The sequence below is a fragment of the Malus sylvestris genome, chromosome 6, assembly GCF_916048215.2.
Source record: "Malus sylvestris chromosome 6, drMalSylv7.2, whole genome shotgun sequence".
NCBI classification, from domain to species: Eukaryota; Viridiplantae; Streptophyta; class Magnoliopsida; order Rosales; family Rosaceae; genus Malus; species Malus sylvestris.
In genome coordinates this window covers 31,162,817-31,179,879 of record NC_062265.1, presented here as the reverse complement: position 1 = coordinate 31,179,879, position 17,063 = coordinate 31,162,817, and the positions used below count along the sequence as shown (strand labels likewise).

At 37.9% G+C, this 17,063-nt stretch overlaps 2 protein-coding genes and 1 pseudogene across 4 annotated transcripts; all 3 read right to left on the bottom strand.

Annotated features, from left to right (window-relative positions):
• Nucleotides 1-38: 38 nt before the first annotated feature.
• On the bottom strand, nucleotides 39-937 carry LOC126625613 (uncharacterized; annotated as a pseudogene).
• LOC126625376 (ABC transporter A family member 7-like) lies at nucleotides 820-6,959 on the bottom strand. 2 transcript variants are annotated; one of them, XM_050294479.1, is made up of 19 exons: nucleotides 6,636-6,959; nucleotides 5,727-6,108; nucleotides 5,492-5,568; nucleotides 5,199-5,343; nucleotides 4,905-5,024; nucleotides 4,689-4,813; nucleotides 4,422-4,580; nucleotides 3,951-4,113; nucleotides 3,747-3,872; nucleotides 3,554-3,637; nucleotides 3,252-3,403; nucleotides 3,042-3,175; nucleotides 2,529-2,727; nucleotides 2,236-2,345; nucleotides 2,054-2,138; nucleotides 1,819-1,947; nucleotides 1,609-1,714; nucleotides 1,369-1,457; nucleotides 820-1,267 (listed from the first exon to the last, which is right to left on the bottom strand). In XM_050294479.1, the coding sequence occupies exons 1-19, from the start codon at nucleotides 6,711-6,713 to the stop codon at nucleotides 968-970; spliced, it is 2,763 nt and encodes a 920-aa protein (XP_050150436.1). In that variant the 5' UTR covers nucleotides 6,714-6,959; the 3' UTR covers nucleotides 820-967. The 2 variants fall into 2 exon arrangements, with proteins under 2 accessions (XP_050150436.1, XP_050150434.1); XM_050294477.1 differs by having other exon boundaries at nucleotides 2,529-2,729; nucleotides 3,042-3,403; nucleotides 6,636-6,958.
• A 4,329-nt stretch (nucleotides 6,960-11,288) lies between these two features.
• On the bottom strand, nucleotides 11,289-15,588 carry LOC126625378 (protein IQ-DOMAIN 31-like). Of its 2 annotated transcripts, none has more exons than XM_050294481.1 (8): nucleotides 15,236-15,588; nucleotides 15,049-15,088; nucleotides 14,315-14,439; nucleotides 13,857-14,144; nucleotides 13,551-13,751; nucleotides 13,235-13,315; nucleotides 12,038-13,121; nucleotides 11,289-11,697 (listed from the first exon to the last, which is right to left on the bottom strand). In XM_050294481.1, exons 3-8 carry the CDS (start codon nucleotides 14,396-14,398, stop codon nucleotides 11,666-11,668), a joined length of 1,770 nt encoding a protein of 589 aa, XP_050150438.1. In that variant the 5' UTR covers nucleotides 14,399-14,439; nucleotides 15,049-15,088; nucleotides 15,236-15,588; the 3' UTR covers nucleotides 11,289-11,665. The 2 variants fall into 2 exon arrangements, with proteins under 2 accessions (XP_050150438.1, XP_050150439.1); XM_050294482.1 differs by having other exon boundaries at nucleotides 15,323-15,588.
• Between the last annotated feature and the right edge of the window lie 1,475 nt (nucleotides 15,589-17,063).

Here is a 17,063-nt window from a genome sequence, read left to right as displayed (position 1 = left end):
AATTGACTGTCTAACAACATAACATGCTAAACTAGTAATCAAACAAATTTCTGCAGAGCTAAATTTACTAAGACCGATTTTTCCAAATGCGTCTCTTAAACTACTCGATTTCTCAAATGCTAGTAGCTCTAGGAAGCTGTAAATCTACAAAGCATAATATGTAAATAAGTCTCTCCACGTTTGATGACCCGGGAAGGGAAATTTGGGCGATTCACAGCATCTGGGAAACCCTGCGTCTCCAAGCACACCGCGGCGTGTTTTTGTACACGATCCGCCTTTCCCCTTCACATTGTCCAACATGTTACTTCTATAGAACTGCACCCCCGGCATGTCGGTCCACAGCTCTAACTGTCGCCCCTACACACTGTCATGCAACGCCGCTGCCTTCCTCAAATGCTTGTGACTCGAAGTCTCGAAGGGTGAAGCACACAGTTGATGTCATATCCGTCAGGCAGCCCATTGATCTTGCTTACAATTTCTTGGGGCTCAAGGAACTCATAGGGTGTTCCTTTGACAATGACAGTTTCACCTGTGGGAATGAGTTGGTCATTAACCGGTGTGACCCTGGACCCAAAAATCTGGATCTTGTGTGAGAGGATGCCGCCGCTGCTTTGCCCACGGATATTCCAGTACGTGTGGTGGGCTAGGTTCACCGGAGTGACCTTGTTATGAGCTTCGGCTTCCATTCTAATAGCAGAAATGGTTACTTTCTTGCTTGACAAAGCGATATTCTGAACTACTTTAACATACGGAAAAGGGAACTCAAACTACGCATACTACCATGACCAATTAGCCTAACTCACATATCCAATCTGTAAATTACAAAATTACCAAATATAATAGTTTAAAATCTCTTTTTGGAATGTAATTTACAACAATATAAACTAATCAAAACTCATTACTTATTTATGTACCAGAAGCTACAGAAGAAATCCATATATGTATTTCCAAAGTAAAAATACAACAATCATGTCAATTCGATGGAGGTTTGAGCCCCAAGTGCAACCTTGATGAAGACATCCTCCAACGTGGTGTCGGCTAGACCCCAAGCGAAAACTGTGAACCTGCTCTTTGCATTCTCAACTGCTTCAAACACATCTGCAATTCTGACCTCGTGTTTTGGCAACTCAAACTTCTGGGTTCCGGATAGATGGTATATCCTGTTAGCACTTGGGGAGAGACTCCGCACCATGTTCTCCACCTCTTGCTCGTGATCCGAAGATGTTGTCATTGTGAACACATAAAATCCTCCATATCTTGCTTTCAGCTGAGTACACCATTATAATAAGTTAACAGTGTTATGCAGAAAGTACCTAGAAAAACCGATATCTATCTTACGCAGGTGCTATGACACTAAGTTAGGATTACCTCTTTTGGGTTTCCTATGCACTGCAAGCTACCATCCACAAAAACTCCTAACCGATCACACAGAACCTCCGCCTCTTCCATGGAATGTGCTGGAGATACGCAAACAAGCTTTATGAGTAAACACAGAAGCAAAAGCGGTCATTATGCTGTTACTTAACACTACTCCATACAGTACCAAGCCTTCATGAATTTTATAATTGGCAATACAGTAACTGGAGGGGAGGAAGGGAGAGAGAGTACTGGTTAGGATGATTGCCCGGCCTTGTTTTGCACGTTTCACAACGGTCCATAAGTTGTTTCTTGAAGCTGGATCAAGTCCAGTACTGGGCTCATCCATGTAAACAACCTACAAGGAATTTGTAAAGGAACATGGAATAAGTAGAGCAGCATCTTGGGATAACAGATCTAACTTTCAAACCAAAGTAGCTTTGACAGAAAACGAAGACGTACTTTGGGATCCCCTATAAGTGAAATTGCAACACTAAGCCTTCTCTTCATGCCTCCACTGTACTTTCCAGCTTGTTTGTCTGCAACCCCGCCGTGAAATAGATTGACACTTTTCAAAGATTCTTCCACTGCCTTCAGCAACAAAATTGGGACGTGAAACAAATCAATTAAACTTAAGATATTATTCTCAAAATAATAATTTCGACAGCTATTTCTACATTACTAGATATCTACTTACTTGTTTTAATACAGAACCTTTGAGGTTCTTAAGTCTTCCATAGAATAACAGATGCTCCCTTCCTGTCAAGGTTTCCCATTGAAGGCTACAGAAATGTCCGGAAAAACAAGAAATTAATCAGGTTTGAAATATTTAAAGGAAAATTTTGCCTTACGCATAAGGAAAAAGTTCCAGCAGCTTACTCATGCTGTGGACAAACACCCATGCTGGTGTATATTTCATCCATCTGAGTCTGGATGTCCAGACCTTGAACGTATGCAGTGCCAGAGGTTGGCTTTGTGAGACCAATCATCTGCAGATAGATAGATACATATAATATTTGAAGTTTTGATGAACAAAGAAAGCATAAGATTGAAGGCGATTTCTTGATGTACAAAAATACTGGGTAGCATACAAATGATCCTCACCAGCAGAAGAAAAATACGTTAAAGGAATTTTCGCGTACGTAAGTTAAAGTTCAAAAGGGTATACTCACCATACTGATAAAAGAGGTCTTCCCGGCACCATTAGGGCCAAGCATACCAAAGCACTCCCCTCGAGACAAAGCAAGAGACAACCCTCTCACTGCAAATTTTTCAGGGTTTCCATCTCTTCCAGGATAAACCTTTTTGAGGTTGTCGCCGATAACTGAATGCGTTGTATCTGAATCCAGTAGCAACTTTTCAACCCTCTCCCTCTGGAAAGGAAGTGTTAGCGTTATCCATGGGCATAACTTAGACACATCAACTTGACTAAGATGAAAAAAAACATAAAGATATGACAGGCATGGATGAAGCAAACACCAGTGAAACTTATAAGCGTCAATTAAGGCGAAATTTTATCTATCCACCAAAATGATCTGAAAAGTTCTTAGAACAATTTGTACCATATAGAGATTGGCTTCTTTTTTTCATAGACTGGCTTTTCCAGTGTGTTAATTGGATGCCTTAAATCACCAAAGACTATACCAGCAATGAAGATTGATTATGTAAGTGCAAGAAACAGTTACCTCTTGAACGACATCAGCTTTCTCCATCTCAACAGAAACTTTAGATCCCTGCCTTTGCAAACTACGCATCCTAAGGGATGGCAGTTTCTTCTTCCTAAAGCGTTGGAAGCAAAAGAAGGTACCCTTCCCAGTTCCTGATGATACAGCTTGATCTACGTAATACGCAAAAAGAAGCACCACAAACCACTCGACAACCATGATAATCAAAACCTCTGCCATCCCATTATCGCTATCACTCAAATCTCCCCACCGCATCCCATCAGTCCCCATATAATTTCCATTAAACGAATATTGGGCAAACTCATATAACCCACGATATAGAGAGAAGCCGGGATATAATTCCAGAACGATGATCCAACCTCCTACAACAATGCAAAATAATATTTTAAGGATCTCGCTTTGAGAAGTACAAGATATGTTGCATACTATAAGTTTTCGACATTAAATTGTTCTCACGGTAACAAACACATCAAAGCAACAGATACTTCATTTTCACAAATATTTTCACTTACTAGGGAATGATGTATCTTGAACAAAAAATTGAAAAAGAAAGCCTCCCAAAAGCCCAGTTCCAAAGACAAATATGTAACCGATAACTGTTATGAACAGGAAACATGAGAAGCATGTCAGTCAACTCATCTTGTTAGATCAAAGTTGAGAATAACCCACTGCTTTTCAAACGAATATAAATAAACACCATCAAACCTGCAGCAGTCTTCACGTCTGAAAACAATGCAGCTACTAGAAAAGCCAGCGATATTTGCAAGTTTATATAGATGAAGTAAAATACAAATTGGATGCTGTAGTCATTCATTGAGAAGAATTTTAACCCTGTAATGAAGTCAACTTCGTTAAAAGAATCGAAGTAAATCCATGCTGAGATAGTTGTCTGAGTATTCGTATTCTTACCTATACCCGAGCCAAATATAACAAAGCACAGCATGTAGATTGAAGATATTGTAAAAAAATAAGTATAAGAAATCATCCAATAAGGTCCATCACCGAGCCCATGCATTTTCATCATGATTCTCAGTTTTTGTTGTTTCTCGTATACCAGTGACGTCAAAACAACCTACATCAGAATTGGGCAAGAAAGGGAAACTATAAATGTGTGTATCGTAGATCAGCATTTCTCTGTAACATACAGGACAAGATGGAACAAAGAAGACGCATTTACAAATATATTACAACTGAATATACTGAAATATCATCTCCAAATGACAAGAGAAGACAAGGAGGTTCCTTAACATTGTAAATCCAAAATCCAAATGACGAGATATTGAAATTAAAAGACGTAAATTTAGCAGAATCAATGTCAACAAACAGGACTGATAGACTTGAGAAAGTCCTAATATGGAAGAAGTAGCTTCATGTACTTACCGGGAACAGCTGTAAAATGACCCATGTAAAGAAGAGTGTACCAAGAAGAGAAGAAAAATCCAGCCTGAGTTTGGTTTCAGGCTTGGGCATTTCTTTCACAAACTCAAACAGCATCTCCATACCAGATCCTTGTACAGACTGAAGGTATGCATTGGATGCCTGCGAACACAAACGTTAGCACTTACTGTTTTAAAGTCATTTGTGCAGATACTGTAATCAGTAGAAGAAAAGAGTGCTGAACAAATAAACAAGTTATAGATACATTACCAGATTCACCGAGCGTGGAAGACGCATCAAAGCAATAGGAGCACTGCCTGTGTCATTCTTAAAGGTTGAATTGTACCATATGCTTACATTAAAATTGTTCTCATTTGAGTTAGAGAAATCATAGGCTGAAAAAAAAAAACCCTGTCAGTATGCGCACCTACAGTATACTTATTTCATCAAATCAATCAACGCAGCTAGATATATGAAGTCGATAACCTGAAAGTATTTCATTAATCTTCCTCTCTGAATTGCTCTTTTTGTAACCTTTATAGAGCTCACTGTTTATCTCAGAGGAACTATTCCGCCACAAGTGTAAACCTTGAACGCATCTAGCCTCTGGGTTTAAGGAAAAAATCAAAGACAACGATTTAAGGTGGCATGCAACAATAAATTAAACTTTCAAGTGGATTGAACAAGCAATCTCCACTCAAATGAATGCACCACGGATGTGCACCAGAGAGAATTAAAGCATCCTAAGATATATCATAGATAAAGGGTAAAGATATTTACCTTGTTGGATCCCAATGGATGATGTGTTAAATGGAACAGAAAATATAGAGTTTTGTGGGCATTGGCTCTGAACAATATATAGGGGAAGATCCGAAAAGAAAGCCGGATCAAGGAAGTTGGAATACTCAGGCATCGATTCTGAGCCCTGAAACATTTCATAAAAAGTTTCTTCATAAGAAAAGCTGAAACATTTAACAAGAACAAAGTAATGTATGATACTTGAGATGAAAAAAAAGGAAATAGAGCTTCAATACAACAGGAAAAAGTAGCAGCGTAGAGAAAAAATAACTTACTGAAGCACTACGGGCTAAATAATCCGGATCAGATGAATTCAGAGTAGAAGAACTTCTGAACATATTCCCAGCCAAAACTATAAGAATGCAAAGAAAACGGTCAGCACTATTATACTAAACCGAAAAAGAAACTCATTCCAATAAATACTGGTCAAAATAAGTCATAAGGTGAAACTAGTAAAATACAGAATTGACATACTAAAACACATTCCTGAGAGAGATTTAAGGACAATACCTTCTCCAAGAGATTGATTTTTCCCCGTGAACAGTACAGTTACAGGACAGGTTCCTGTCCTCTTACAAGACTCATTTGGCAAGTCTGTATATGGAATAACATCAGAAATGACGGCACGATATTTAGGAGCCGGCACTTGTAGCAATGGAGGCCATTGTGGAGGATCAGGAATGGGGCAACTGGCCCCTTGTGTTAAACTTGAGTATTCCAGTCCACAAACCTCCTCACACTTACCATCGCCATTTGTATCAATACAACTGCAACCACACCTGTTTTCGGCCTTATCCAGTTCATTGTTGACCAATTTTTGGACGAGAACGAGCATTAGACACAGGAGAATTGGAAATGAAACTAGCCGAATATTCTGTTTGATATTTCTTTTCTGCATAAAAGAATACAATATGGTATCAGTCTGGAACAAAGTCGAATGACATGCGTTTTTTATTCAGTTTTTTTCAACTTTGTTTCCATTTATTGGCACGGTTGATTGTTTTAGAGCGGAGAATCATCTTCAGATTTTATACAAAGCATTATTTGTAGAATTCACAAAACCAGGATGACCCAATTTACCATTGCTCATATACAAGAAAAACAGCTTATCAACACAAATAAACAAAAAACGAATAATCTGGCACAAATTAACCAATAATTTACAAAACTAAAACGAACCCAGAAAGTGAAAATATGGGACAAAGCAAAAGGAAAAGATAAACGCTTGATCAACAAGCAACCAAGAATCTCCAACATATGTGCCAAAAAAAACAAAAAACAAAATACAAAAGGGGAAAAGAAAAGAATGAAAACCCAGAATTCTTCATCGATTTCTTAATTATTTCTACAATTTTCCTCAGTTTTCAAACATCAAACTCTAAAAATATTCACAAACAAGAAGAGAGAAGGGAGAGAGACCTGGAAAGTTAGGTTCTTTCTGAGCAGAGCATTGGCCTGAGTCCAGAAGCTGGCAGGCCCATGGGATGTATCCGCCATTGAACTACTTCCACTGCTAAGCAAGAAACGCGACCGTTAACCTCAACTTCCAAAACAGCAAAACCCCAGAATTCAAATTTCCCACTAAAAATTAAGGCTTTGTCATCTCAGTGCTGCCACTTTTTCCCCTCTGAGAATCTGCTGCTAATCTGCTCCGCTGCTGCCGCTGCAGATACGATATGGGCAACTGGAATTTGGAAAGGACGCGACTTTTTGTTATTACATGCGCAGCAGTACCGGCAGATACGATTTTATATAGGTAAAAAAGTCAAACGAGTCCGAAATAAACCAAACAAAATTAAATTTATCGGCTGCTGCCGTCTGCTGCTGATATAAGATCCCTTCGCTGAAAGTACCATCCTGCCCTTTACCGCGGTTTTGACTCTTCTTATCTAAGAGTATCATAAATACAACGAAATATAAACTAAATTAATAAGTTAAAAGATCTACCAACAACGAAGAACCAAACCAACCAAGTATTTTTCTTGGATCTTGTGGGTCAACATATATTTTGTGAATATAAAAATGAAGGTTTAAAATATGTGTAATTTGAAAAATAGCTTTTAATGTGTCGGAAATGCGGTCCAGTACATTAAGTGTTATAATATAATTGGTTGAAAATTTATTTTTTAAGTTTCTGACTAATTATACTAAGGTCATCTCCAACTGAAGACCGGCCAGATGACTCATTTTAGCCCTTTAGCCTTCCAAGAAATTAATATTTTAATAAATAGTGCATGGCTATATTTCTTACCATCTCCAACCGAGGGCCAAAGGGACATAGAGCTCGTTTTAGCCTTATCACAAAAGACCATCTCCAACCGAGGGCCAAATAATCATAGGGCCAAATATATTATTTAAATTTAAAAACTACAACTTAAATTACCATGTATAAAAGCACATTTACCATCTCTAACAGGAAGCTTATATTTGGGGCACCCATTATATTTGTCCCACATTGGCTGTGAGAGAGATTTAAGCAATCAAACATGCTTATAAAAGCAATATCTCCACATTGAATAGAACCAATCACCTTTCTGAGTCTTAATTAAATATTCTTTTAAAAATTTTGGCCCAAAAAAAAAACTGTAAAAAAAAAAATAACGGCTAACTGACGTCAGCTAGTCGTTGAAATTCAAATTTTTTAGCTTGGCTCGGGGCCGGCCGGTTGGCTCTTTGGCCCTTTTTTGTCCAGTGGGGCCCACAAGCCCTTTGAGCTGGTCCTCGGTTGGAGACGATTTTAGGGCTATTGTTGGTCTTTTGGACCCTTCGATTGGAGATAGCCTAATACACTTGGTATATTAGATCGTGTTCCCAACACACAGAAACTTCTCTTTGCAATAGAAATTGGTCAAACAAATTCACATATAAAATGTAGTTTCTTGTTTAACAAGATACGTATTTTATTATATAAAATGAAAAGTTTGATATGAATTGCACTCTTACTATGTATGATTGCATTGTTAAAATTTAATATGTTTTGAATCAAACCAAGATTTCAACTGCCACTGATGAATTTCTGCTATCTTGAGCCAAGACCACGTTCGCAAGCTAATAGTTTCGCTATCGTGAGCCAAATCACGTCCTCGCAATCTGTTTAAGAGTGTTTTTTAAAAAAAATGCTAAAAAACGCAATTTGACAATTTAAACTAACCATGATTGTGTGTGACATAAAAAATTAAAAGTATTTTTGAGCCATAATTAAAAACGATTTTTGGACAAGGTGCACCTAATCTCATGTAGATGCGAAGAGACATTTGTCCCCGTTGTGCATGTGAAGAGACACTTGTCAAATACTTCTTGAAGAAATACTTGAAACATAAACACTTATCAACGGAAGTACTTCGTACATAAGCATTTCCAAACGAGAATTCTTTGGATACCTACCATCTCTCAGCCTCTTTGAGGCATTTTGAACCAAAGAAACTTGAAAGGGACGCATTCTCAAGATCCCTAATAATTCAACTCAAACTTTTCAGCAATTTAATGGAAACATATATATTTGGGTGTTGACTGTTGTGCTGTCTTTGTTGCTTACAGTACAAGTTACTCGCAAAATTACAGAGAAAATTTCACCAACATTTACTTAACTATCGGCCAATCACGCGGTCGTTACCTTTCAATCAACCCCTTTGATTTCGCTTCTGCAACGACAGTATACAATCTCGGTCGCTTACCTTGATTCCTGCATCTCAATTTGAGTTTATGAAAGCTAACTATGGGCTGTGAACCGACCTTCAGCAAATTCTATTGACATTACGGCTTTTCTCTTCTTCATTGTGTCCAGGTTCCGCACTCTCATTCCTCCCACCAAGTCCGCGGCGCTTCCATCAAAACTGCAAGCGTTTTTCATTTGTACAGCAGTAGAATTTGCTTGAGGTAGCTTCACAGCGCAATTCGTTCTCAAAACAGCAACTAAATTGAAAAACCAACACAATGACGATACTTATTACAAGCGACAGCTAGAAAATGTGGTGACCAGAGAGAGAGAGAGGAGTTGTGCGTTGAGCTTAATCTTATAAACATATCAAAGTCCTCTGCAGAATTTCCAGACGTACATTTCGCATGAGGGCATGCGTTTGTCACCTTAACACTGTAAGTTAGTTCATAACCCGAAATGCGTAACTTTCTACCCGAAAATAATGAAAGAATAAATCTGTACACGAAATTACAAACTATCAAATTTGATTACTTGTTTACGCACCAGCAGCTACACAAGAAACAGAAATTAATATTTCCAAAAGTAAAACGAATTTGACGTACAAAAATATGGCATTTTCATATCGATTCGGTGGAGGCTTGTGCCCCGACGGCAACCTTGATGCAGACATCCTCTAAGGTGGTGTCAGCTCGACCCCATGCAGTAACTGCGAACCTGCACTTCAGTCTCAACTGCTTCGAACACGTCAAAAAGTTAAGAAACCTTGCAAGTTGTAGTTGTGAGGATTTTGACGGACTCAAGTTACTGCTCGTATTACTAATTTATTTTAAGGTGAAACCTTAACTTCTTCGATTTTAAAAATCCGCATATGTCAACATAAATTCAACAACGCTGCAAGAAACTAGAAATCAGATCATTGGAACAGGAATCCATGCTTGTTTAAGAACATAGAATTCCACTCCTTAAGGCCCAAGTAAACAATAACAATGGGAGCTATCTATAATAATAATGCATGCTCCAAGAAATTGAAGCATTAATGCATTATGATATATTTCAATTATTATATATTTCATCTTCCTTAAGGTTCAAGTTAATGAACAAATCTTTAGGGGCCATTTGGTATCTTGTATTTAATTTTTTGTTTTTAAAATAATGAGTGTAGCTAAGGTACCGTTTGGTACGCAGACGGGACGGAACATGATGGGACGGGACAGGACGGAACAGGACGGAACAGATGATGTAAATATTGAAAAAGATAAGGAGAAATTTTGTCATAAAATGTTATAAATTTGTGTTCCACAGATGTGGAACGGGTCGTTCTAGGGGGAAGAGGTGGAACGAAAAATCAGCCAAATTTCGTCCCATGGGACAACTCATTCCACAATTTTTAGGCGCACCAAACGTGGGACGGAACAGCTCGTCCCGTTCCGTCCCACGTACCAAACGGTACCTAAATTACTACTAAGATTTTAAAAGACGTTAGACATTAGTTGGGCAGTGGGCAGGGGCCTAGTGTTTAGGCAGGGTCTAGGCAGATACCTAGGTATGTTTAAGCGCCTTTTCTTAATTTTTAGAACGCTTATGAATTAATCAGAGCTATGACCGCCGCTTAGGCGTGGAGTTTTAGAGTAGTGATATTGACATAAAATTTCTCGTTTACAAATGGTTACTAGTATTTATTAGTTTCAATAAAAAAAAATTAAATCTGAGAAGGATACCAAATGCCCTTGGTTTTTCGTTCTAAAATATATTTTTTTAGATACTACCTTTGTTTGTCAAACTAGATTATACAAATGATGAAGAAAAAGATTGTTGACCAGTGACCACCTCATAAAGTCACAAGTCAAAAACCACACGAAATTTCACCAATATTTCTCCCTAAATTTGGAAGGAAATTTAACCAAATTTTGCGACAAAGTAAAGATTTTTCTTATACATTTCTTTAATGGGGCAAATCGTGGTACCATTTTTTCTACATAACTTTTGACGTAATTTTTTGCGGAACTTACTCCGTAATATATTTTAATGATCCAAATCGTCTCTTTTTTAGAATACCATTCATAAATCATTCTTGCAAAAAAAAAAAAAAAAAAAAAAAAGACAAATCCAAAACCATTAAGACATTCATTTGTAATGAAAAAAAATAAACGAATACAGTAAAAACCCTAAACCTTTAATTCAACAGCTATACAGTTTAAAGTTTGGATGATTTTTAATAGACATCGTAATCGAGAGAAGATATAAAAGATAGATGGTTCAGATTGTTGAATTAAATTACGAAACAAGCCCTAAAACACGTTTAAAAAATTATGAAAAAAATTTGTACCACATGCCCATCCCTGTCCCCTTATTTAATTGCATATTTTAAATGAAAGAATTTCCCTGGCATTTTTTTAGTGTACAAGTTGTGGAAGAACATGAAAATGCACACTATAAAGCATGGCAAACATTTCAAATGATCAAGTTCACCGTATAAAGCGCAGCAAACACGAAACTGCAGATAAACTGACAATCCTCTATACAAAACACGCTACGCTTCGAATGGCCAGAAATCGCGTCACAAGACTGAATAAACCAACCATGTCTGAGACTCAATGCACGAAACCTATGATGTACATTCACTCATAAAACATCACAAACGCAGACAAATCACGCGAGGCTCTTGGCCGATGACCACAACCTTCTAAACTACAGACGCCGTTACAGTTTAACGACACTTTTGAATCACAGAATGCATAAATAGAAAACCGAGACCAATGCCTGAAACTTTATATTGAAATCGCCTCATCAATCACCTTCTCCATCCTGCTTGGGTTACCTTTCCTGCAAAAATCAAACAATAATCAAGGCGGGGATTGTAAGCAGAAACAGAAATTGAGATTCAAAGTCAAGGTTTCGACGTTTTATAGGGTAAATCATCGTGCACGCTGAATGGGAGTATATTGTTGAGATTATAAGTTGAAATGGCAGGCTCTAGACACGAGTTGTTAAAATGAAAACTAAAACAACTCGTATGTACTGAGTCACGCGTCTGGAAGATTACATAGAATTGAATAGAAGTTCAGGATATTCTCCTAATTGTGAATCTCTCATAACCAAATATATGTCCAAACAGACTAGGGGAAAGTCAAGAATTAACCTATAAAGAAAGCAAAAAGCATACCATTTCCATCGCTCGAAGTTGCCAGAGGTCTGTCGCTTTTAGTTCCTCCTTTGCCACCTGTTTGAACAAGTCGTCGTGTCCTTGGTGAATGTGAGCTGATTTTGGCATTAGTTGCTGATGACAGAGAATGACGGCGAGTTGAGTTATTTTTGTCGGTCACATCTTGTGCCAACCTAGGGGAGCCTTGTGCTCTAAGCTTTGCCTTTGCAGATTCAGTTGCTGCCATATAACTTGGTACTGTTGGACTGCTTTGCAACCCATTCTCCGAAATTTCTTGTTTTGCTGGAGTAGAAGCTTTCCTGTTAGATTTCTGGTTGTCATTGGTTGTTAAATCTTCCTTTTGGCTCAAAACCCCGTTTGAGGATGAGATATTTTCATCCTGACCATTGCTCTCCGTTAAAATCTTCGACTCAATTGCAGCTTCAGCACTAGGCGTATTCACATCTTTACTAGTGCTATCTGTCAAAGGCTTCAGATCTTCTGCACCTTGATCAATAGATGATATGTTAAATACCTCTTTAGGTGCCCATGGTTCAGGGATTATTTCTGTATCAGGCCGACCGGATGGAATCCAGGTTGGCTCTTTCTTAAACTTCTCGACCGAGTTACTAGTGCCTTCAACAACATCAGGAACCAAAGTGCTTGATGCCTTTTCCAAACTCCGCTTGATACCCTCAGCTTCACTTTCTGCCTGCACAGAGTTCTCTACAATGGGACTATGAACCTTCCTCAAATTACGCTTAACCTTTTCAAGCTCAACTTGTGGGTTTTCCTGCACTGGATCTGTATGATGGCTAGGTACTTTTCTAAGGTTACGCTTGGGTTTCTCAAATTCAGAGGTTGCTTGCACCGAGACACTTTCGACATTTGCAGAAGAAAGCCTCCGGCTATTGCGCTTTACCCTGCCTGTTTGAGCCTCCGGGTGCTTTCTCAGAGATTTTGAATCTGGAACTTTCCTTGGTTGGGGAACTGGTTTCCAAAAATAGGTTGCAGACCATCGTTCCAACCAGTTTGAGACTGAATTTGGATTCCCGGGTTCATATTGCAAACTCAGAGGCATCACAGTAAGTGAGAAAGCAAGAAGCTGAAAATAGAAAACCAAACCGTTAGAACATCTCATACATACCGGATACACACAGAAACTGATACGACAAATTATGATTCAAATCTAGACCATTGTTACAATGTTGAACTTACCTTGAGAATGAAAACATTTGCCGACAGCTTTGCCATTTGAACTGACGTATTAACTCCAACAGGACTCGCTAACTTGCCCTCCTGATAGACAATATATATGAGGAATATTATTAAAAAGTGGTGCTACAGAATCTAAAAATAAATCTAGCCAACTGATATTAGCAACAATGTAGCAGGTGAATGAACCTAGACGTCTTCATATATTATCCAACAGCAGTTCCAAAGATATTTGGGGATGGAGAAAGAAAGGGATTGTGACGTCCCTTGTTCAAAGATGAGAGTAATTGATAAACGACCAAGTATTTGAAACATTTACCAGAGGCATCACACTGCATATGTTTTGCACTTGAAGCCCAATATCAGACTGCCTCACCCGTTTTCCACGAGTGAGCGCCTGACACTTGACAATGCCCGTCATACTGAACAGAGTAGCAACAGCTTGTCTCCGAACCAGGTGCCCACGGATAAGTGCCTGTAACCTTATTATTCCTTTGAGGGCCCAAAATGCTCGGCGTGCCTTCACATAATATACCAATTCATTCAGTAATTTGTAATCTCAACTTTAAAAAATTGATACAATAAGCATTAGACAAAACAAACAAACTTAATCCACTGGACTTACTAGATAACCCCTAAAGGCAGCCTGTGCCTTTGTTGCAGCTTGCTCTTGCCTGATTCTCTCAGGATCAAGCGGCACCAAATCTTGTGGCGCGGATCCTTGTGTTTCTATACTTTGAATTCCTGGACTTCCATCACTTAATACACTTGGAGTTTCCTTGTTCTCCAATTCTAATTCTCGGTTGTTATCTATGGTGTTGATGGTTTCATGGAAAGCCACAGGTGGATCTGAAGAATAATCAGCTCCGGTTGCCCTGGCAACAACCACCACCTCTTTCTCATTTGAAATTTTCTATACACAATGGCAAAAGACAAATATAGAATTTGTGTAAGTTGTCACGTTAAACTTATGAAATTGAAGAGATCACTTTGATGCAAAGGGCAACTCTACGAAAATGATAGTGAAGTCTGCTTTACGTCAATATTAAAGGAAACATTCGAGTATAACGTCTATAGTTTTACCTCTCTTCCTTTAGGAATGCCACCTTTTGAAGATTTCTTTCCAAAGAGCACCATTTTGATCCATTTTGCCGGTGATTTGCCCATCTCAGGAAGGCCAAGGGCCAGAAAATCCTGAGGCCGGCTTGCTGCATCATTCCATATGCATAAAATTTCAAAATTTACGTAAATTGCAACTTAAGCAAACGAAATCAACCCGTATTGATGTCATGCAATCCAAAGACAAAGGAAAACAGACAAAAAAGCAATGCAATCTCGCAAAAATTCCAAAACCAAACATGTTTTCAGTATATGCCAGTTTTTCCATACGGATCAAAATACACACCAAAAGAGCAATAGAGAGAGATCCTCAATACATCTCGCTTTCGATCTCAACGGACACACCCAAACTCCAAACTGAAATTCACTAAAACCTTGAAAAACCAAGTCCCAAGCCTCATTGAGCTCTTCAATCAATGTAACTAACGTTATAGTCAAAATCCATCAATAGCAGTATCAAATGCAATCACCTCAAAGTCAATTGACATTACAAGAAATCTAGAGCTCCATTAACTTACATTAATCAAGATAACATCTCCACAACAAATTATCATTAACCAAAAACTCCAGAAAAAAAAAACTGCAAATCACAGCACTTTCACTTAAATCTAACTAAAAACTCCACAACCCACAAGATCTTACAGCTTAATTAACCTGCTAATCATACTGGGCAGAGCTAAACCAGATCTGAAACTTACCTCACAAATGTGGACCTTCCAAACCCCAAATCTACAATTCCTGAAGAAATTTAAAAAAAAACAGAAACCCAAAATTTTTCAGCCAAAATTAGCAAAACCCAGAAAAAAAGATTTGAGCTTTCTGCAACAGAATGCAAAAAGATTGAAAATTTACAGAGAAACAAAGAACAAAGAAGGAAAAATGTACCATGAGTGAGTAAGACAGTGTGCAATGGTGCATAAAACCCAGAAAAAAATTCAATCCAAATATAAAGAAAACTGAAAAAGCTTCAACCTTTGCTTTTACTCTGCAGCCTGAACTGATGCGACCCAAATAAAATACCTAAATTTCAAAAAAATGGGTGACTGCAAAAAACTGGAATCCAGTGCGGTTAGACGTAGGGTAAAAAAATTTGGGGTCGTTCATAAATTCCCAGCTGGACTGGAGATTGTCAGATTGTTTTGACCGATTGGTTCGATTTGGAGTTGTACTGTAATCCAACGGTGAGAACACTGATTTTATGGTGCTGTTGGTTGTAGGGGATTATTGGGTTGGGTAGGAATAAAGATGCGTTGTCAGTCCCGAGTGTGCAGTTGGTTACTTCGGAGCCAAGGGTGCCAGCGTCTTTATGTATTCCCAAGCATGAGGGAAATGACGGTTATGTCCTCCCAACTGTAAATTGAGCCCGAGGCGCGGGTGCGCGCGTGAATGGTTTTTGGCCGTTGGATTAGGCAAAGGTGGTCAAACGGGTCAAGAGAGTGAAGACTTGATCGGTTATGTTCATCAAACTTGGTCTGCCCTTTTATGGCAAAGGCAACAGCCCCTTCGTTGTGGTCACCAACAATGAGAAAATGAAAGTAAAAACTATAAAAATTGGAAAAATGATACCAAAAATCACTTTCACTTCCTATTTTTTTTATCACCTATCTTGTGTTGTACTTCTTTGTTGTGACTAATGGATGGGTTTGTACCAAGAAGAAATCTCAATTTGACACAATCTTAAGAGAGTGGTTTCCGCACGTCATTTTTTTTCGTATGTGTACATTCTTAATAGAGGTGTACTAAATAAGGAAAGAGTGTAGACAAATTATTTTCTTTGTTTATTATACAATTAAAAACATTTTCATGACCATTAACTCACACAAAACAATTTATGTTAAAAGGTTTGGGTCAAATTGTAAACAAGTTGAGTTATATTGTGTTACCTGTTAAGAACCTGATAAGATATTTTTTGTCAAATCTAGACGTTACACATGAAAATTTCTAGCATGATATGTTAACTTGACACGAAACGACATAATCCGTTAACTAATCGGATTATTGTTGGGCCACCTATTAAGAATCCATTAAAATAACGGACATAATACAAAAACGACACGGACACGATAAACACGACTTGTTTGCTCAGTTACACACTTAAAAAAAATACATTGAACTGTAGTATGAGACAAATCATTTACATCTTTGGTAAAAAACCGTACCATCAATTGAATGCTAGCCTACTACAATGGTAAAGGTAAATACCCTACCAAATCAAGTACACAGTTAGGACCAAGTTGTCAATCCAACTAACAAACATAATTAGTAATTACACTACACTATTAACGGCTTATTTAAATGTACTTTTAAAATAGTTAAAAGCATTTTTGGTAAAAAAAATATTTTAGAACCAATCCTTAATAAAAATGCATGAATTTCGAAAAAAACACTTTATCATTATTGCAGGAATCACTTCAAGTGCTTTTGGAACCCAAAAGATTCTCTTAAAAACGTTTTCAATCATTTTAAATACACTTCCAAATCAGGCCTAAAACAATTTGGCATGAGATAATATGTTGGAACCTAGAATTTCATATTCTTATCTAACGAAATTAATCACGATTAATGCGACACATGGTCTACAGTATTAAATTTCATAACACCTTGATAGTGCGTTTACTGACCCGTAATCGGAATGAGAATAAGGAATTTAATTCCGATTACGGATTATACCTATGTTTACTAAAATTGGGAGGAATCAAAAGTGTGTGGGGCC